At 47.5% G+C, this 21,586-nt stretch overlaps 1 protein-coding gene across 3 annotated transcripts in view; it reads left to right on the forward strand.

The window, feature by feature from the left end:
* AK5 (adenylate kinase 5) overlaps positions 1 to 17,801 on the forward strand; it is a 196,460-nt gene extending 178,659 nt beyond the window's left edge. For 2 of the 3 annotated variants that reach the window (XM_072649905.1, XM_072649907.1), the window contains exons 11-14: positions 6,245 to 6,408; positions 8,059 to 8,178; positions 11,114 to 11,290; positions 16,468 to 17,801. In XM_072649905.1, coding sequence (XP_072506006.1) covers positions 6,245 to 6,408; positions 8,059 to 8,178; positions 11,114 to 11,290; positions 16,468 to 16,536 — 530 coding nt within the window. In that variant the 3' untranslated portion in view covers positions 16,537 to 17,801. The remainder of the gene's footprint in view (positions 1 to 6,244; positions 6,409 to 8,058; positions 8,179 to 11,113; positions 11,291 to 16,467) is intronic. The other variant, XM_072649908.1, reaches the window with a different exon arrangement.
* Positions 17,802 to 21,586: the final 3,785 nt, after the last annotated feature.

Below are 21,586 nucleotides of genomic sequence, written 5' to 3' on the forward strand. Positions count from 1 at the left end.
ATATAAGCCCAGTAAGCCTGAACTCCTGAGGCTATTGCTCTCTCACTCAGAGAGGATATCAAATATAAGATGTGTCTGTGGAAACAGGAGTTGGAGCTAAATTAAAGGTACATCGACTAGACTTGGAGCCAGGGGAATTGGGGCTAAATCCATCCTCACTGCTCACAGCCTTGGACAGTGACTGGTCAGTCAAGTTCTTGAGGCCTCTCGTTCCCCCACATAATGGGGAGTGTGTGGGGTAGGTCTTGAGGGCCTCCAAAGTCCTAAAGTTTATACCAATGGCCCTTATGTTGGCATGAGCCAAGGCTACCTCCCAATCTTGTTGGTGCCATTGGGGAGAGGGAGCTTATATTCCTCACATCCACAACCAACTGATCAGTGAAAAAGCATTTGTTGTACTCCCACCATATATGCAATAAACATTTATGGTGCACAAGGCATTGTACTAAGCACTGAGGAGGTGAGATGAAGCAGCCCCTACTCCCAATCCTTCCTCAAGCTGCCCTTCCCCTCTGCCCCATGCCAGATCCCAAGGCAGAGGAGGCCACCCAGGAGACACCTCAAGATCCAAATTCCACCTTAGCCACTAACTCCCTGCATCACCCTGGCTAAGTCACATCTCTGGGCCTTGGTTTCCTCATCTGTAAAATGAAAGGTTCAGACTTGATCATGTCTGAGATCTGTCACCCCTCTCACCCTTTATGACCTAAAGCCAACCCCTGTGACCCCCCTGATGCATGGTCTCCAGTCACCCATTCACTTCTGACAGCTGCTCTGGACAGCAATCAGTGTTAGGAAGCTCTTGGTGCCTTCCTGGTTCTGGCCTCTGCAGCCAGAGAGGCTGATTCTCATCTCCCATCTCTCCCAGTGCTTAGGAGGCACATGTTCATTGATTGATTGATTGCACCCCCTGGTTGCCTTCTTCTGGAAGTGCTACTGCCTGTGTGAGTCCCTTCTTTTCTTAGCCTCAATGACATGGCCACAGACACTCTTCCCAGTGATTCTGAGATCATGCTATATGATGAAATAGCAAAGGAGCTGAGGGATGAGGGAGGAGAGAGGACTTGGGTGAGAGTATGCAAGGAAGGAAGCAAAGTCTTGTAAAGCACCCTACTGTGCACCAGGCACTGTGCTAAGCACTTTCCAGTTATTATCTCATGTGAGCCCCACAACAGCCCTGAAGGTGCTATTATGGCTCCCCAAACTAAGACCGACAGAAACCAAGTGGCCTGTCCAGGGACACACAGCAAGAGAGTGTCGGAGGCTGGATTTAAACTCAGGTCTTCCAGATCCCAGGCCTCTGCTGCCCCCAGGGTGCCTTGAAGACAGGAACTCAAAGGGATCCTTATTGTGAAGTACAGAAACTGAAGAAGGGAGAAGGCAGGGTAATGGGTGGAAGGAGATGAAGCTTCCTAATCATTAGAGCTGCATGTGAAACCTGGGCTACGGCGCCCTCTGGTGGCCACCATGGGTCCTGGGACCTGGCTTGATTGAATCAGATACAAACTTTCACTTCTAACAGAAACGGTAACCCCTGGGGGCCCCGTGCCCCTCAATGGAGAGGCCAGGTGAAGGCTGACCAAGGAGTAGAAAGGGTCCCATCTGAGCACAATCAGGGCTTCTGAGACACATGCTGGGTTTCTAGGGGTGATCCCGATGGGTCAGAGGTCATTCTCCATTGTCCCAAAGTGTTCGATTTAGCATCATCCAACTGGAGCAAGGGGCCATTCACTCCAATTCACTCATTTTAAAGATAGGAAAACTGAGACCCAGAGAGGGTGGTCCCAAGACTAGTGTTCCTAATGCCAAAACTTTTCATTTTATCACTGTCCGTAGTCTCATTGTGGCTTGGCTTTCAACAGACCCTCCCATAGGTTGACGTCAATCCAGCTTGCATTTCTTGGTGACATAATGGATAGAGTTCTGGGATCTGAGTCAGAAAGACCCACGTGAGGATACTGGGGATGGAGGAAGCTTCTATTAGCACTCCATCATGCCCCCCTCAGAGAACTGGGACCCAAATTCATTTGGGAAAAGAGATGAAGGTCTCTGCTTCAGTAGCTTCTTCAGGCTGAAAAGGGCATAGAGCCGTCCCTGCTTCAGTGGGTCCCAGGGAGGAAGTTGACTGGAACCAAGGCTAGGTCACATCCAGGGGATGAGGGGGGAGTATGGACTGGTATCCACTGTTTGCTGCTGACCGTAGATGAATTGACCTGTAGTCTGAGAGACACAAATCTGACAGACAAGTTCCATATACAGGGCCCCAGATATTAGGAGAAAGATATATCTAGTAACATGCAGGTTACTAGGCCAAGTACCCATTTACTAAATTATTTAGGATGCTGAAAGGAATATAATTTTAGGCTGAGTAGCTCAGATCTAACACACATTTAGTAGCTCAGATATATCCCAGCCTTAGTGTATGGGATAACTCTTATGGCTTAAACTCTGGGACACCAAAAGCTGTTGGGGTTTCATGATGTGTTGGGGTACAACTTTCTCAAAGACCACCTCTAATCCAGGTACAGGCATTTAATGAGCTTGATGCTTCCCTCTCATGGAGAGGAACCAACAACTTCAGAGAAAGCAAGATGGATTTTTAGAGGGTAAAAGATGCAATTACATAACTGAAATTTACATAGAATATGGGAATATGATTAATATTTAAAAGGCAGGAGGAGCTCGTTAAGGTATTAGGTAATGGAGGAGGGGTCCCATCTATGGTTTGGTGGTTAAGCGTTCTGGCCTGGCTGCCCTCCACTTGGCTGGCTATTATGGTCCTGTCTGGTTAAGATAGATTGGGCTAGCTGGATGGTGTGACTAGGACTGTCTGTAAGAACACACCAGTTTCTGTGGGAATGGGTCTGGGGGTCGTGGCTGGGCAGAGGCAGTGGCTGGAAGGCTGAAGCTATGGTAGTCACTGGGGCCTGGTCCTCAAGAGAGATGTCAAGGGGGTGACATAGTTCTGCTCATTAGTTAGTCATGAACCTCTCCATCATGCATCCATATGCTACCATCCCACAGAAATGATTGCTAGGTGAAGCTGACAGGTGACCTCTTCAGGGAGCCAGGCAGCTTGCTCTACCCTGGATCTGTTTTTTTAACCTTCCTTGGCTCCCATCACCTGCACATTTTAAAAATCTGAGTTGATTAATAAGCTTGTGAGTCCACAATGCTCATTGCATATTTGATCCTGAGGGGTGAAAGGGAGCCACTGGAGTTTATTGAGTAGGGGGATGACCTGTCTGGACCTGAGCTTAGTAAAATCACTTTTGTGGCTGAAAGGAGAATGAACTGGAGGCCAGGCAGACACCCCTCCCCTCCAGCAGTGATTGCAGTCATCCAGGGGTGACATGATGCAGTCTGCACCAGGAGAGGGGCAGTGTTGGGGCGGGGAGCGTATTGAGGAGATGCTGCAGAGGTGAAATCCCCAGGCCTTGGCAACAGACAGGATGTGGGGAGATAAAGATATTGAGGAGCCCGGAATGACTCGGAGATTGTGAGTTTGAGGAACTAGGAGGATGGAGGGTGGCTTCCACAGTAATAGGAAAGGTTTGGGGGGAAGGATAATGAACATCCTGTTTGAGAGGTCTGAAAAGCAATTGGAGATGGGAGATTGGAGGCCAGCAGAGAACCAGGTTAGGATGGGGAGGTTCGAGAATCATCAGCATAGAGAGAGTCAGTAAATCCACAGGAGCTGCTGAGATCACCAAGAGAAAAAGGACAGAGAGAGAAGAGAAGGGGGTCCAGGAGAGAGCCTGAGGAACACCCATGGCTAGAGTAGGCGATCTGGAGGAGGATCCAGACTGAGACAGGGCGGGACAAGCAGGAGGAAAACCAGGAGAGAAGAGGCTATCAAGGAGGAGAGAGTGGTCACAGAGAGGCCAAGAATAAGGATGGAGAAAAGGCCACTGGTTTGGCAGCTAAAAGACCAATGGTCATTTTGGAGAGAGTAGTTTCAGTGCAATAAGGTCAGAAGCTGGGTTGTAAGGGAGGAAAGTGGAAGCACCAATTGCAGACGGCAGGAAAGTTACATCCCCAAATGAGCTGCTTGCTCTAAATGAGTTTGTCACCTGGCCTGGAGAAATCACATCCCATTGGACTCCATGAATCATGGAGGAAGGGAAAGGTGGTACAGGGTTAGCAACTGCCCCAAATTGTCCTACCTCGCCCAAAGAGGAAGAAGGTAGAGTCCTTTGCCCATAGATAAATGAGTTTAACAACAGTTCTGAGGCTTAGCTTGTAAACACTGAGAAAAGAAGGCAGTAAGTACATCAGGGAGGATTTCCTAGGAACAAATCATCTCAAACTGATTTCAGTTTCCTTCTTTGACAGGGTGTCTAGACTGGCAAATTAAATAGAATGGATCTGAATTTAGCAAGGTATCAGACAGAACTTTTCATGAGGGCCCAGCAGAGGAGATGAAGGGATACAGGATTGTAACAGCAATCAATTGTTTGCTGAGCAAGCCAGCATCCTTTACTAGGGATGAGAGTAACAGTGAGACACACATGGGATGTAGATTTCAGATGAGATTCATAGATCAAGTGGGGATGGAAGTGAATGAGCTCTGCTTTCTCCCCAGCTCTGAAATTCCAAGAGTTCAAAGCAGAAAATGGCCACTTTTTCCTGATTTTCTACCAAGGCAAAGATACGGAAGTTTTTCTTGCTCCTTAGCCATGGTAGATACATGTATATGTGAATATCTGTGTATATATTCATAAATGTGCATATGTTTGTATACATCTATATGAAATAACACATCTGTACACATGTATCTATGTTATATATACATATATATGAAAATAATATCTAATTTAACTTTTTTTCGGTCTGCCCTACTCATCAGTGTTCTACCAGTGCAGAAATTTCCTCTACTGACCCCCAAAGGCAGCTCATCCCTAAGAGTGGCCAAACATCCAGGACAAGACTTGAAGTGAGATCTCTTTTCACAATGCCATCCTGCCTCCCCCTGATTTAATTATGATTCTAAAATAAAAACTATGTAGCAACATAGTTTTCACTATTATACAATTCTCTATAATCACTCGGTGATGGGCAAAATGTGCTCTTAATGAATTAAGCTCCCTTGGTATCAGATTTGATGGGAGGACTTTTTTAGAAAACAAAACAAAAATAAAATCCCTCCATCTATTTTCATTTCAGGAAAGTAACTTTTCCTACTGTTTAAATAAATGGGCTGGGTGAGTTTTTTCCATCTTGTTTTTAAATTTTAAAAAGCGGTAGCCATCCCAACCTGTCACTCAGAGGGAACTTTGGCTGTCAGGCAGGAAAGCAGGCGTGGGAGGGAATCTTGGAAGGACCTTCAGAGGAGACATGAGGTCTGACCCTCCTCCCAGGCCAGCTCTCTGCCCCATGTCTGCCAGCCAGCCCCTGGCAGGCTGCAGCTCCTTCCATCTGGGAATGGTTCTGAAACCTGCTTGTGCGTAGTCCTGCCCTCTGCACACAGGACCAGTCCCATAGTGGCTGAGTCAGCAAAGAAGCAAGCAGGATCAGGCAAAAATTGTCTTGTCTCTTGATGTTGTCATCTCAAGGTTCCATCTTAAGGAAAGTATATAACATTCTGCTGCGGACTTTGTAGATGTCGTAGTAAGTCCTCTTGGGGAAAATTCCGTTCCTTTCCATTCGATTTTCATTTATAAATTACTGTGCCAAGCTCTGGCTGGGTACTGAATGCCAAGCCAAATAACAATAAATGGTCCCTCCCCTCAGAGAGCTTACTTGGAGGGAGGGGCTACAAAATGTACACAGATCAATAAAAACAAAATATACACAAAATAAGGATGAAGACATTGTCCGGGGGTGGTGTGAGAGGGAGCGGGAGAGATGGAAAAGACTAATTAGCAGTGAGATGGCTTGTACTGAGCCTTGAAGAAAGCTGGAGCTGCTTCCTAGATGTGAAAGTGAGGAAGGATAGCACACCTGGCATGGGGGATAGTCTGGGCAAAGTCGAAGAGGGAGTAAATGTGAGGAGGACCAGGTGATCCAGAATGTAGGAGGGTTAGGGCCAGTCATAGGAAATTAGTGAGGAAGCCACATTGCAAAGGGCTTAAGGAGAGGGATATATTCCACCATTGAAGGGGATGATCATGAGCTCTCACTTTTCTATGCCCCAAAATGAGAATAGGAAAAATGCGGGGGCAGGGGAGACTCGTCCCTCCACCCCAGTTTTTGACAGGGCCCAGGACAGGGATGCCTAACTAAGCCTTTTCTCCTTCTGCAGGTGGCCCTGGCTCTGGCAAAGGAACCCAGTGTGAGAAGTTAGTTCAGAAATACGGCTTCACACACATCTCTATCGCTGAGCTCCTGAAGGATGAGCTGGCTTTGGCATCAGAGAGAAGCCTGTTGATCAGAGAGGCCCTAGAGCGGGGAGATCCTGTGCCTGCGGTAAGCAGCCAGCTAGGAACCCGGCACGGGCAAAGTGGACACATGTGGTATGGGGCTGGGAGGGGGCAAAGAGGACAGAGGGCCACGTGGCATGAGTAGTGGAGCTGGAAACCACTTGATGCCCTCCTTGCTTTAGGTCCCCAGATTCAGAGGGCACCCCCACCCCACCCAACACCCTTCTGCCCCGGAGGAATCAGTCCTCAATTAGCAGTTCCTCTACTAGGATGGAAAGAGGATGGGGTTCAAAGCTCAGTTCTATATGACTGAGGCCAGTCCCCAAGGCCCATCCCCCTCCCTGCTCCTAGCCTCAGTTTACTTATCTGTGGTGGTGACCCTAAGGAACCTCTAGGCCCCTTCTAACAATGATCCTTTGAACCGAGTCAGAGTAAAATACCCCAAGGAAAGAAAACCAAGGACTTGGGCAGACACTAAAGTAGCCTTTCCTGAAAACCAGCTCTTCTGGGGGGTGAGGGTGGGGTGGCCACTCCCCAGGGTCACTGCAGGGCCCCTATTCAAATTCGCTTAGGGCCCTGTCCTCCCCTGGGACATGGAGTGTGACCCCTCCTTCATTCCCCCCTCACCCCCGCAAAGGCTACCAATGAGAGTAGCCTGGACACAGCTCAAATGAAAGAATTCTGTCTCCAAAGCACCTCTTCTTGGATGAAGGTCACCCCTATTTAGGCTTTTCTTGTCTGAGAAATCCCAGAATCCCCTGCAATGATGGGAGGGCCCAGGGGCCTGGGTTCTGGGCTAGGGTCTCTACAAGGGGTGCCCGTGCCCTTCCCCCTAATTGACAGTGAAGCCAATTCACTTCCCAAGGCTGGTCTGTCACTCTCCAATCCATCCTGCATGTGGGCATCAGGGCTGACCATGTCACTCCTAGGCAGCTCCCTGTTGCCTTCAGAGAAATGGGGTTAGGTTGTGTAGGGTCTGCCTCAGGATCCTCCTTCTCCCCACACCCCTCAGCAACAAGGACTACTGAGGTATATCACCATGCCCAGCTCATGTGGAATTAAAGTCTGTCTCAATCCTCCAAGCTGAAAGACTTGCCTGGCCCCAGGCTTCAAATCAATAATGATAATAAGCCGTCAAGGGTTACAAGGTGTTTATCGTCCCCATCTCTTAGAGGCTCAGAGAGGGTAAAGTCATGCCCTGGCCTCACACAGCTAAGACCTGTCACAAACTGGCTGCTTCCCAAGCCCCATCCTCCAAAGTTGCCTCTCACCTCCACTGGGGTTGAGCAACTGTACCCAGAAGGGGCCTTTGTGGAGGTTCCCTAAGGGGCTAAAGTGTCTACACAACCTTCTCTGCCTCCTTCCCCTCCCCCAGCTGCCTCCCATGTTCCTAGATTCTTGTTTTGTCCCCACCACTTCTGAACTCCCTGGGCCCCTCCTCCTCAGCAGAATGGAAGCTTTTGGAGGGCAGGAACTGCCCTTGCTATTCTGGGCCATGGTGGGCACATCAAAGAGATTTGTGGAGTGTAGCCAGCCTTCCCCAAACTGACATCATATTCTTTTTTATAATCTATTTAATGGCACCCATGGCTGCTTCTCTCCCACACCACTGGTGTGGACAAGCCCCAAGGGAGCAGACCCACTTCCAAGGGGTCTCCCTCCCTTCTGCATGTTCAAGGCCTTATCTTTGGCACAGGGCATCGTTCTGGAGCTGCTGAAGGAAGCCATGGCTGCCCACCTGGGAGGAGACACGAAGGGGTTCCTCATCGAGGGCTATCCCCAAGAAGTGAAGCAGGGTGAAGTGTTTGAGCGCAGGGTGAGGTCTTGTTATGTACAGTTTCAATTATGCACACTCTGGCAGAATCTGGGAAGGTGACTTCTGCGAGGGTCTCCTCCTGATGTACTCCGAGGCCCAGAGCCTTCGGCCAAGCACCAGCTTGGACTCCCATGCACGGGGTCTTATCCTGGGGGCCTAGTTTCGGGCTTGTCTGCCCCACCCCAAGTTCTAGGAAGTCTCTGGCTGAATATACCAATGTAGGTACGGATGAAGGCAGGAGCCCCGCTCCACCAGCAGAGGGGACTGAGAACAAGAGCGCAAGTACTCAGGGGATTCAGCACAGGCGCTTGGCCACAATCTGTGATGCTTTCAGTGACCTCAAAAAGCAGGGCTATTAGTCATGATTTCAGACCAAGCCACAGAAAACACAGGGGGCAAGGCGGGGAGGGCAATGATTTTATGCTTGAAGGCCCCAGTGATTAATCCTAAAGAGCATAGCATCTAAATACTTCAAGGGAGAGTTCATCGCTGCAGCAAGAAATAATGAAATGATAATGGTGAGGACCTCTCATAGCCAAGTCAGACCTAGACCAACCTAACCAAAAACAAACCAACAAGAGGTACCAGAATAGACCTTTAGAAAGATTAGACATAACAGATATCTGTTAAGTACCGAAGAGGAACTAAGTATGTGTATTTCTCAACTGTGTGTAACACCTGTATAAAAAGTGATTATGGATTGCGGCAGGAAAACCTCACAAACCAATGCAGATAAGAATACTAACCACCTTTGCTGATCAGTGTGATAAAAACTGTATTCTTCAAAGGTACTTTGAAGAAATAATTTAATATAATTGGAGACTAACTTGATCCTGAAGAATTATTGGGTCAAAAAGCAAGTCATAGACATGATAGAAAATCTCATAAAAGAAAATTGCAGTGAAACACACCAAAACTTATGAGATATGGCTAAAATGCTCCTTACGGGAAAATGTGTATTTCTAAGTGCTTTCCTCAGCAAAAATGCCCAGTGGAGGACAGCATTTATCTCACGCCCACAAGATGCAAAGGCTTCACCTGCTTCTAGGACCAGAATAAAAAATACACAGGAGCCCATCAACTCCCCTTGTAAGGGAATTGAATTTGGGTTTCCCAGAAGATTGCACCATACAGGTCAGTGAATCTAGCTGTCTACACGACTCCTCTCAGAATCACTGTGCTGAAGTTCTGACACTCCCTCCACCACCCAAGAGACCACTGCACCTCGTAGCCCCTGCGCCCAAGATCTTTCCTCTCCAGTGGGTCCCTCTTCCCCTCAGTAGCCTACACAGTCCCTTCCTAAGGGGTTTACCTGTAAGGTGACCCTGTGACTTAAGATTCCCCCCAAGACAAACAAGCTTTGGGCCTACTGGGCTTCGGTGGGAGGAGGGGTTTTCTGCAACATTTCCTTACTGATCTTCCTTCAGGTGTGAGGGTCACAGGATCACACAGGCATCCTGTTCTCTTGCCAGGTGTGTTCATCGGGCACTCCTCTCCTCCCTGAGAAGACCACATCTCCAAACTCTCAAATGTGGGGTCACTTTTGAACTTGGAGTAGTTCTTGGGGCCACTACCATCCATAGAATCGATCACCTAAGGAATCTCTGACCAGAAGGCTGGAGCCGGGATCGGCTCATCCCCCTCATTCAAGTAGGAGGCAAGGGTTCAGAAGTAACAGGCCACAATGGCTCCCATCAGACATGCTGGCCAGTCCAGGCAAGCCCATGTGCTTCTGCCCTGAGGCAGACACTGTCTATGCAGAAGCTTCACCCAGAAACAGTACTAGGGTTCAGAGCAGCCCAGTTTGTAATTCTAAAGGGTCCAGCGTATCTCATACAATGAGTAGTTGGAGAACTGAGCTCTCCTGCAGCCTTTGCTCGGAGAAAGTCTCTGCAGCCACTTTCTTATAGATTTCTAACCAAAGTCTCACATTTGCCTTTGTCATTCCCCCTTTTAATCAGAAAAAAAAAAAATCATCCAGATCTGAAAAGGGTACATCCCTCTCCCGAGAATTGTTAACCACAAGCTGCTCTCTCTCATAAGACATGATCCAACCTGCTCATTCCCTTGGCCTGGTAGCCTGGAAAAGTAGGCATGAGCCAGACTGCTTTTTAAAAATAATGGGTGAGAAAGTCGCTGCTTTTCAGAAGAAACTCAGGTTGTAGGAAAGCGTTTTGAAAAGAAGTTTGGAAATAGTCCCATCGTGATTTTGTGGATGAAAACCACATAAATGTATCCCCTATAAAGTCTCATACCTGCATATGGAAAAACTTGAAAACAGAGTTTTCTAACTTGTTTAAAAATCTTCCAAATGGAGAGTTTCAGTGGGCTTCGGAGCCACAGGTTAAAAATGTCAAAGAGCAACACCCTACAGTGAAGTTGTAAGAACAAGTGATTGACAATAGGAGAAGTTACAAACATTAGAGGCAGATTTCAGCACAAGTCTTTGACGGATTTGTAGGAGGGACGGATAAAAGAGGGTAGGAGAAAATGCTTCCATTTGACTCCATGCGTTTGTGTGATTTATGTCTTTCAGTTCTGACAGCTGTTTTAAAACAAAGTTTTCAACTTTTTATTTAAATTGATTATTTAAATTTTCTTATTTTTCTAAATCTTATTTTGAATTTTATTTAGTTATTTAAAATAAGGTTCAAAGAAGTTTTAAAAGAAATTGAATGTAAAACCAGACATTCAAATCACTCTATACCAAATTATAAAAAAACATGATTTTCAAAAATATGGAAACCAATTCCATTGCTCTCACTAAAAAAATTAATATTTCATATGAGAATGGTGAGACAAAGAACTAACACTGGTCCCCACAGGGCACCTCTCCCCCCCCCCCCACAGAAGCACAGGATTTTTGTGGCCATCACAGGGCACAGGAGGAGAATTCCCTGATGGACAACTGAGTTACCCTGCTCTGTCTCACCAGATTGGAGAACCCCACCTGGTGATCTGCATGGAGTGCTCAGCGGACACCATGACCAAGCGGCTGCTGCAGAGGAAGGGGGATGACCACCCTGACACCATCACCAAACGCATCCAGACCTACTACCAGGCCTCAGTGGCCATGACTGCCCACTATGAGAAGAATGCACAGTTATACAAGGTAAGTCTCTCCAAGATGGGCTGATGGTTTTTTCTTCCAAGATGGCAGTGGGGGGATGGCAAATGGATGCAGGAAAAGTTTAGAACTGTTTGTAGCAGTTTGGTACCCAAGTCCAAGCTGGACTTGGTCTAGAAGTCTGAGTTCCAATCTTCCCTTGGATGCTTACTAGCTGGGTGACCTTTGGCCATGTCACCTAACCTCAGTTTTCTCATCTGTAAACTGGGGGAAACAATAGCACCTATCTTCCAGGGTTGTTATGTGTTTGTAAAGTGCTTTGAATACCTACACTCTCTACAAACATGCTGACATCTGGTATTCTTGAGCCCAGTTCCTCAGACTCCTGGGAGGGCTCGCTTTCATCTGGTCCAGTGCAAAGATGCAGGTTTGCTCCTGTTCTCTCCTCCTTCCTTTTTGGCCAAGTTACAGCTAATGTTGCATGGCTCTCTAGGGGGTGGGGACTTACTTTCCAGAAATGCTCAGCTGAAAAGAGCTTCTCTAAATCTGTCACCAAGAAAAAGATCCAGAGTTTGGCCGTTGGCCACAAATGTCTCATCTGTCCAATGAATTCGTGGAATGGTGTGTCCTGAGGTCACCTCTAGGATTCCATGAAATGTCACGTAACAGAAATGTCAGACCACTTTGTTTGCCTTTGGGGCATTGACACAACCAGGGAAACAAAGGCAGCTTCCCTCCAGTGAACTGGGGCTCACTGGGGACAGTGGATGCTGATTTCAGAATCAGGAAAGCCTGGGTTCAAATCCTGTCTTTGACACTGCCTGTGTGACCCTGGACAAGGGAAATCACCATGCTAGGCCTCAGTTTCCTCATGTGTAAAACGAGGTCATTGCCTGCAATGGTCTCTCAGCTCCCTTACAGATCTAAGTCATGGTCTCTAATCTCTGCATGCAGGTATGTGTACATGTACACACACACGCGCACACACACACACACACACACACACACACACACACACACACACACACACACACACACATAGCCTCTAGGGGTCATTTCCAAGTAACTCATGATAGACTCCTTCCTTTCTTTAGTTCCCTGTAGTGGAAAGCCCTGTGTTCAAACCCTGCTCTGACACTTCTCTAACTATCTCTCACTCACTGAGCCTCAGGCTACTCACCTGGCAGTGCAGGTGACCCCTCTAGTCACTTGGGCAAGTGAATAAAACTGCAACTGAGCCAATTTTTGCTCCCAGGGATCCCGGCCTGGAAACAGGCTGAAGAAGATTGTCTCATTAGGGCTCTCCTTGGCAGAGACGTGAGTAGAAGAGTTCTTCGGTTCAGAATCTGCAGCCCACAGGATTGATATTGGGGGGCGGGGGGAGTGTGTCACAAAGCAGGGGTACGAGGGCCAGATCAGGGGTCAGATGACCAGGTTCAAATCTCTATTCTGCTACTTCCAAGTCCCTTCACCAGTCTCCCTGTCAAGGAGGCTGAACTCAATGGGACCCAAAGTCTCTGCCAACCCCCACAAGGTTTATGGTCTGCCTGGGAAAACTTGGAATAAATACAAGAGGATCCTTGCATCACCTGAAATTGGGGAGGGGGGACTCAAAGAACTTGGAGACCTAAAGATCCCCCACCCTGACAGCAGAACCAGTGAGAGCTGCCCAGCCCCACAGGCTCTGCCCTAGAGAAGCTAGATGGAGTCTCTGGGGATGCTGCCCCATGCCCCAGGCCCTTGCCCAGCCACCCTCCCAAGCAGACATTCACATTGTTCACGCCAGACATGGTCTGCAAGCTGGCTGGCCAATCTATGGGCTCCATTTCAAGTGTCACAGCTTCTTTTGCTGGGCCAAATTCTGAATTCTGACCTTCCACAAGAACAAGAAGGAATGTTGAGCTCTGACTCGGGAGAATGGATGATTTCCAAGCCCCTTATAGCACAATTAAGTTCCCTTAATGATAACTTACATTTATAAAGTACCTACTGGGTGCCAGGAACTGTGCTAAGCACTTTACAATTGTTATTTCATTTGGTCCTCATAACACCCCTACAAGATATGTATTATTATGATCCCCATTACAGCTGAGGAAACGGAACAGAGGTTAAGTGACTTGCCTAGGTCATACCGTCAGTGTGTGAGGCTGGATTTGAACTCAGGTCTTCCTAACTCCAGTCTAGTACTTTATCCAATTCGCCACCCAGCTGCCTTACACTTAGGTCCAAAATACTGACCTTGCAAGAGACAAAAAAATGACTGCTAAAAAACTTAATGAGACAAAGCTTACAGACACTGGAGGAGGCAGTCATGATGTTCTCTGCCCTAACCAGACCCGTCTAAAATGCCATCTTCATCTTTGTGAGAGAGCACTGCCAAGCCAAGGAGTGCCCAGGGAAGGGCTGGCAAGATGGCAAAGGCCATTCAACACGGATGGAACTGAAGTCTGTAAAGGGAAATAACAACCGTTTGGAAGGGAAAATAGATCCTTGATGATTTAGAAGATACATGAATATAAAACATTCAAAGAAATTCTTGTGGGCTGCCTTGGGAGGCAGCAGTGCTCCTCTCGTTGGAGGTCTTCAAGAAGAGGCTCTTGGGAGACTTTGTTTTTTGAAATGTTGCACTTCTCTGTAACACCATGTTTGGAAAACCTGCCGTCTATCCAGGATGAAAAATAATTACTGGTGAGATTTTAACAACCCAATATTTACTGCAAGAAACCCTGGCAGGTGGGGATCTAAGATTGCCAACTGTCCCTCTGCAGAGTCTGAGCTCCTGCTACCCTTGTTTCATAAAATCAGAAAATATTAGGGAAGCAAACCACCTCAGTTTGTAGACACAGAAGTGGGGAAGTGATATGTCCATAATGACGGTCCGCAAACTAGCGGTCAGGGTTCTGACTCCAAGTCCAAAGATCAATCTGGTTTTTTAAAGTATTACTTTACTAATCCTTTTTTGTTTTGACACAAGACATCCCAACAAACACACTGCCCCAAAGGATAATCCTCCAAAGGGCTTTCAGTTATATCACAGACATGTCAGTTTCCAAAAATCAGACAAAAAACCAACACTTGCACGTGGAAAAATAACTCAGAGGTAAAATGTCATCTGGGCACCAGAAGAGACAAAAAGAACCCTAGAAAGCCAATCCAGTGGGCTGAGAATGAAGGCTATGCAGCCAAGTGAAAGCGCCATGTACGTGTATATCCAGCTGGGGCGGAAAAGGCAAACAAGCCAAGGAACAGAAGCAGAAGACGCATGGGGCCACAGCATCACTTTGCCATGGCTCTGACGACTTGTATCATGGAAAGTATTGACATTTCCTTTGCAAATCATACCAGGAAATGAAATAGAAGGGAATTATTGAATAAATATGTGGTTCAGGTGTTTCCTTGGCTTGGAAAAAGGGCACTGAGGAAATAACTGGGAGTTATAAGTTTAACCGTTGGTCATGTGTGTACTCTCCAAATATGAATCCCCTTGCTCTGGAGAGCTTGTGAAAGCAAGGGGAGAGCGTACCCTTAATTAGGGCGGGTGGGGGGAGGAGATCAGTAACGATAGTTCTTGCTATATCTGCTTGGTAAATACCCTTTCTAAATGTTAGCCAGCTGATAATCAAGGGGGTACACCAATGGGGCTTATGAGATATAAGCCTAGAAATCTTCTACATTATATCTAGAACCCCAAAAGAGCAGTCATCACCCTGTAGGAATCTAGCCCACTAATGCAAGTGGAGGATGAGGAAGGAGATGTCCACCCAAGCAAAGTTCCATCCCTGTGCATCAGACGCTGGTGGCTCCTTTGCCTTCCCGCCCACTGAGAAAAGAATAAGCAACAAGTGACTCTTCTTTGTTTAGGACTCAACAGTTCCAAGCCTCCTGGCAACTGTTGGCAGGAGTGCACTTCCCATATGAAACAGCCATGAGGAGGTGATCAAAATGAGTGGTCTGGGCTCTGACATCAGAGGAGCAGTTTCCTCTCTGAATAAATCCTAGCAGACAGAATTCTATGCAATGACATAAGTCAATGAGCATTTAGTGAGCACCAACTGTGTGCCAGGCACTCTGTTCACAGTCTTCCTAAGTTTCCTTTTAACTATGGCACCACAAAGGCAATTGCTTCTTCTTCTGAGGATGGAGTGTTCTGTGGAGATTCGGAGTGATTAGTGGCAACGTCCAATCTCCCTGCTTGGTCTCCTAGCTCTAGGGGAAGCAGGCTGCTCTGAATCCATGCTGACCTTAGGACCTACGCAAGAAGCTGTTTGTTCTCATGGGACACAAGGACCATTCTGGGTGGTTCATGGTTTGTTTTTTCCCCAAATCCCTATCCTCAGTTCACAGAATCATAGAGTTCGAATGATATAATAGCTGGTATTGGCACAAGCTTTAAGGTTTACAAAGTGCTTTACAAATAATCTCATCTGATCCTTGCAACAAATGTGGGAGGCATTCCCATTTTACAGAAGAGGAAGCCTGAGGCTCAGAAGGATTAGGGTAGGCTTGTCACACAGCAGGAAAGTGTGGGAGGTGGACTTCCTTCCACTTGCAGCCTCAGAAATACGAAATGTCCATGGCTCCAAGTCTGGGAAGGAGATTATCTCAGGTCACCCAAGTCCAACAGGTTAATAGCGGTCACGATAGCACCATTTCTACAGCATGTTAAGGTTCATCGAGCGCTTGACAGATGCCATTTGATCTTCACAAATGTGAGGTAGGGCCATTCTTCTTGTCCACATTTTTTCAGATGGAAAAACAAGCTGGAAGAGGTCAGTCACACAGCTCACACTGACAGTGCATGTCTGAGGCCAGGTTCAAACTCAGCTCTGTTCACTGTGCCACACAGCAACCTAAACATAGCTCCCCTCCTTGGTTCCAAAGAGCATGGAAGTCACACATTCACAGGAAAGGAATTTAAGGACGCCCATTTTACAGATGAAGATGTGAAGGCCCCAAAGGCTAATGCAATTTGTCCAAGTTTATATAGGGAGCAAGTGGGAGGCCGAAGAGCCCCCTGGGCTGGAGCTGGACTAAGGACACAGGGACGGCCAAGAGATCCTTCAGGCACCCTTTCTTCCAACACACCGTCTGTCCATCCTAAGGGTTTTATGTCAAAGGACTGAGGATCCATGTCCTCTGAAGTTTCAAAAACAGGTAGGTAGATGTTAACCGAAAAGAACTTGATTGATAAAAATCACAGCCTGCTTTTTCTTCAATTCCAGATAAATGCAGAGGGGAGTCCTGAGGAAGTATTTCTTCACATCTGTACAGCTGTCGACTCCATCTTCTGAAGGATAAGAGGGATGGACAGAAACGACAATTGCAGGCTCTGCGTCCTGCCCAGATCATGGTGTATGTACAAAGCTCAGCCTCTCATGTCCCACAAGTGTCTTGGCCGCAGTGCTGTCCGAAGCCTGAAGGGTAGCTGGGGTCAGCGTCTGGTGTACTTGGCATTGTTCAGCCTCTTCCTCTTATGTCCTCACACTGACCGCATCCACACCTGCACATCCCTCCTTTCTCCATGAGTTTCCAAGGCACAGGGATCAGCACACGCCACCTGCAAGAGCTCCTGGGGGTGTCAATCTGCCAGGCAGCACAGGTGGGCAGGGAGATTCCCCTGGCATCCCCCGGGGACTGTGTGCTGAGAGGTCCCCCGCTTCACTGTGGTCCCTAGTCGATGGAGGCCTTGGCCTCCTTAGGATGAGAGGAGGACCCTGCTCAGTAATCTTTTTCCTATCATGCGGTGCCTTCATGTTCCCTTTCCCCTCTCCCTCCTCCCCAAAGCCAGAGCAGTCCAGAGATGGACAAGACCTTGATATTGAATCAATATAGAAAAGGAAAAGTTTCTGAAAGCCAGGGGCAGCCAGGAAGTCTTACTTATGACACACCCATCATGCAGCCCTCAGTGCAGAGGGGGGCAGCCTGCACCGACAGAAGAAGCTGGTGAAGTCACAGGTCCAGTCTCTGGCTGGAAGCTGGCCGCTGCTCTGAATACCATCAATGCTTGTGAACGGGATGTATGAGGATTTTCTTCTTGCAAAAAGGTGCAAAGATGGCAATCAGCTCCTGACTTGGGAAGCCTGGCACAGAGAGTAATGAATAATGCAGAAGGACTGACTCTCCATAGGCTGAGAAGCATCAAAATGACCCCCACGGAGCTGCCCACATCTCAGTGTCTGATCAGAATCCTCACTTTCACCAGCGTGTACTGGCTCACCACATCACTTGCCCACCCCCTGAGAGGAGGGGTTAGGTGGGGGGGAGGGGAGGGGAGGGGAGCCTGGCTGATGCTTGGCAGGTCTTGAAAGACCCTGTTGTGTGGGAGTCGTTGACTCTGCCCCTCTTCTCTGTGCTCCCACTGCTCCAGCCTGGTGTCAGTCCATCGGTCCATCGTAGCTGCTGCTTCTCCCTATCAATCACTGCCAGAGTCCAGATCCCCTCTTGCATGCCTCTTTTCTTGCTTCAACCAAGATCATTTCTGGGGCAGATCTGCATTTTTAAAGTTGCTTTTCTTGTAATGATTGTATGACAAACCAATAAAGCTAGATGGAAGAAAGGCAAAGAGTTGTGATTTCTTATCCACTGGCTAAACCAAAAAGAAGCCATTGCTGGACTGGGCCAACAGCCATTCCAGGAACTCCAAGGAAGTTCACCCAGTCTGTCAGTGGGGATGGGATGAGGGGAAGAGCCACCTGGAGCAGAGCACCACAAACCCAGGGAAGAAAGCCCCTAAGGTCTGGAAGCCCCAAGCTACTTGGGAGGTCTTGGGCAAGGCCCAAGGCTCCAAACCTCCCTGGGCCTCAACTTCCCCCTCTGCACAACAAAGCGGTCCCCTAAGATCCCACAGGTATTTCATCTGCAGAAAGACTTGTTCTTCAGCTCTTATATTAGGTGGTGACAGGGACAGAGCCCAATCTTCCTGCTCTAAATCTATGACCAATGACGTGGTTCAGGGCAAGACCTCTTGCACAACAGCCTCCTCCAGGTGGACATCGAGTCCCATCTTGAACACTACCTGTGAAGGACCTCACTTCCTGCCAAGGCAATCCATTCCCCACTTAGCTCTGATGAACAAAGTACTCTAGCTGGCTTCCATCTTCCTTCCCACCTGGCACTTGATACCCTGTGCACACTCCTCCAGGAATTCTGGTCTAGGATAGTTTAGGGCACTGATCTTGACTTCTAAGAACATTGCATCACAACACAATCACATGATAATAGTGCAACAAGTCAGAATCATCAGGAAAGAACCCTACATTGGATGGGATGGATGTTTGACACCCCTGAGACTCTCATGCAAATGCGGCACATTCATACACAGAAGACTCCCATGGGAGCCTTGATCCAACTAGTTTAGTAGGAAAATCCCTGGAATGATCAACATGATTGAGTGGGAAAGGCCCAGGCTCCAAGTTCAAATCCCAGCTCAATCAATCACAAGCTGTGGGACGTGGACTAGCAACTCTTGACTTCTCTGGACTTGTTTTCTCACTCTTAAAATAAAGAATTTGGACTTAGTGTTACCTATGTTCCCTTCTGGTTTTGTTTTGTTTTGTTTTTTAATTTTTTTAATTAACAAAAATCTGTTTTCTTCCCACTGTGGGGGAAAAAGCCAGACCAAACAAAACCCTCCTAGCCAAGCAAAATAAATTCCTACCCTGGCTACATCCAAAAAATGGTGACATTTTGCATCTCAAGTCCTCTGTCAAGAGATGGGAAGCATGTATCATAAGTTCTCTACTTTATCATTCCCACCTGGGAGGATCCACTTGCCACCCACCCATCAGATGGGCCCAAGTATTGAATGCATCCTTGGTAGTTCAGCCATTCTGGAAAGCAACTTGGGGCACACCTGCCAAGTTACCAAAGCCCCACAGCTACCCAACTATGCAAACCCAGGTGTGTATCCCCAAAGAGGCAAGAGGACAAAGGACCTCTCTCTCCAAAAGCGCTGATCTTTTTATAGTGGCAAAGAGCTGAAAACTAAGAGGTCCATTAGGGATAGACAAATCACAGTACATGCATGTAACAGATGACCACAATGAGGAAAACAAGTTTGGGAAGATTTGTACCAACTGATGCCGGGTGAAGGGAGCAGAACCGGGAACCTAGTTTATGTCATGTTTGTCTCTGTCCATTCTAGATCTGCCGTTCTCATGCCAGGCTTCACTGTGCCTCTTAGCTGATTTGCCTAAGAGCACCTGCCCTCTCAGAATTCATTTTCCAAGAGTGGGAAGGGACCCCACAAACCAGAATGACGAGAGCACATGTGAGCCTTCTTTATTTTACTGCCAAAACATCATCACGGCCTCTTCGGGAATACTTTTCAGAAATTGCATTAGCTTTTTCAGCTTCTGACTCCATGTCCTGGAAGGATAAAATGAGGTGGACGTGAAGGCATGGGGCAAAGTTTTTAATGGTGTAGAGTTAGAAGGACTTAGGAAATGTAGTCATCAGGTATGTGATCAAGATGCTCACTGGATTTGGGGCATTTGGTAATTAGTTGCTATCAGCTGTGAAAGGACCGGAGGTAGAATTGGAGCAGGGGGGGGACAGAGCTGAATCTCACTTACATCTAAATATCCATCTTATCTCTGGTAGTAGCTGATTTTTATAGAGTTATGAAACCAACAGCAGAGCCTCCCTTCCCCTTGGGGACATGCCCCTGGGCCCACCCCACCCTTCCTTGGGGTCAGGCCTCATTGTTTCCTTCTGGTTATTTTGGTAGCTGGGAGAGATGGCCTTTTCTCTGTTCAGTCCAATTATGCATACTCATGAGTGAAGGCTTGTGATCTGCAAAGCAAACTCCCAGTGTGGAAGCCCCCACAGCCCATACTCTGTTTTAGTCCCAGGGTGTTTCCTAAGGCACACAGAGGCTTAACAACTTGTCAGGCTGGACTGAACTCCAGGATTTTCTTCATGATATGATTTTTTTCTTTTAATGTACCACCAGATTGCATTAGCTTTTTCAGCTTTCTGCATGTCTAAGGCCCCTGAAAGGCCAAGGGACTCACTCAGGGTCACACCAGCAGTGTGGGCTGTGGACAGGACGCACATAGGACATATACAGCTATGTCCATTATACAGAAAAGTGCCTCCCCATCACTCCCCCGAGGGATCATGACAAGTTCACACCAGACCAGAGAGGCCCAATGAGTAATAAAATCAGGCCTGCTGGTGCCTGAAGTCATTCCCACATAAAGATATTAAGCTACACAGGCCAGTACGTTCTATGACTCCAGTAGGATTCTTCCCTATCTCCCACCCAGAGCAAATTTGGAAAAGAGTCTATGTTCTGCTAATTACATCAGGGAGGGCACAAAAGTAAGGAACATTCTCTCTCCAAGTTTCAAAGAAATTTTTCCAAAGAAGGCGGCTAGACAAGGAAAAAAATTTACCCCAACTTCTTGTACCACTGTGAGATGTAGTTAAAACCCAACGAAACATTTTACATACAAAGAGATGCCTCAGGGAATGCACCTCAAAAATAACTGGAACACAGAGAGGTGAACTGTTCATTTAGATAGTGCTCTATGGCCTACAAAACATTCAGGGTGCAGTTCTGGCACACACCGGGGGGAAGAGAGAGAAAAGAGGAGAGAGGAGGGCTGAAGAGAGAGAGAGGTGCAGAGACCCACATCTCCCTATCTCTATGTAAGCATGTGCATGCAGGTACACACACACACGCATGCATGCACACACATACACACACAGATGCACGCACGCACACACTATCTCTCTCAGAACCAGAAAACATTTTGGGGTCTGACCAATGAGGCACCCAAAGCTCAAAGGAATGAAGTGGATGACCTGACCTCCCCCAGGATGTGGTCCCCATTTTCAAGATGAGGAAGCTAGGGCACAGGAAAATGAATGGAATTCCCTGTCACAGAGCGAGCATCAAAGCAAAGACTCAACCCAACATTCTTTCCTCCACGCCTCCATCCAGATGGCACCTGCCCATGAATTCTACAAAAGTTGGCATCGTCCCGAGCAATGGTGGTGAGTAAAAGAAATGAATCCTACGTAGAAACTAACTCTGCGACCTTTCTGGGGTTTCAAAAGCAGAGGATCTGGTGCTTTCCAAAGGGGCACTTCTTGGTTCCTCCCCTACCCTCTGCGCTGTGGCACCAGGTGACCGGGAATCATTCTCCATTTCCCGACTTCCACAACCTCCATTCCCACCCCAAAGGGAGCTCTTTTTAGCACACTGATCCTATCATGTATCTCTATGAAATCTAAACTTGCCCTCCCTGTTATTCTCATGACCTGACCCCTAAGTACTACTAGGGAAGATGGTGGACATTCATTCGTTGCCTGCACATTACTACTATCATATCA

This window comes from Notamacropus eugenii, chromosome 2 (genome assembly GCF_028372415.1).
Source record: "Notamacropus eugenii isolate mMacEug1 chromosome 2, mMacEug1.pri_v2, whole genome shotgun sequence".
In the NCBI taxonomy this organism is placed as follows: domain Eukaryota; kingdom Metazoa; phylum Chordata; class Mammalia; order Diprotodontia; family Macropodidae; genus Notamacropus; species Notamacropus eugenii.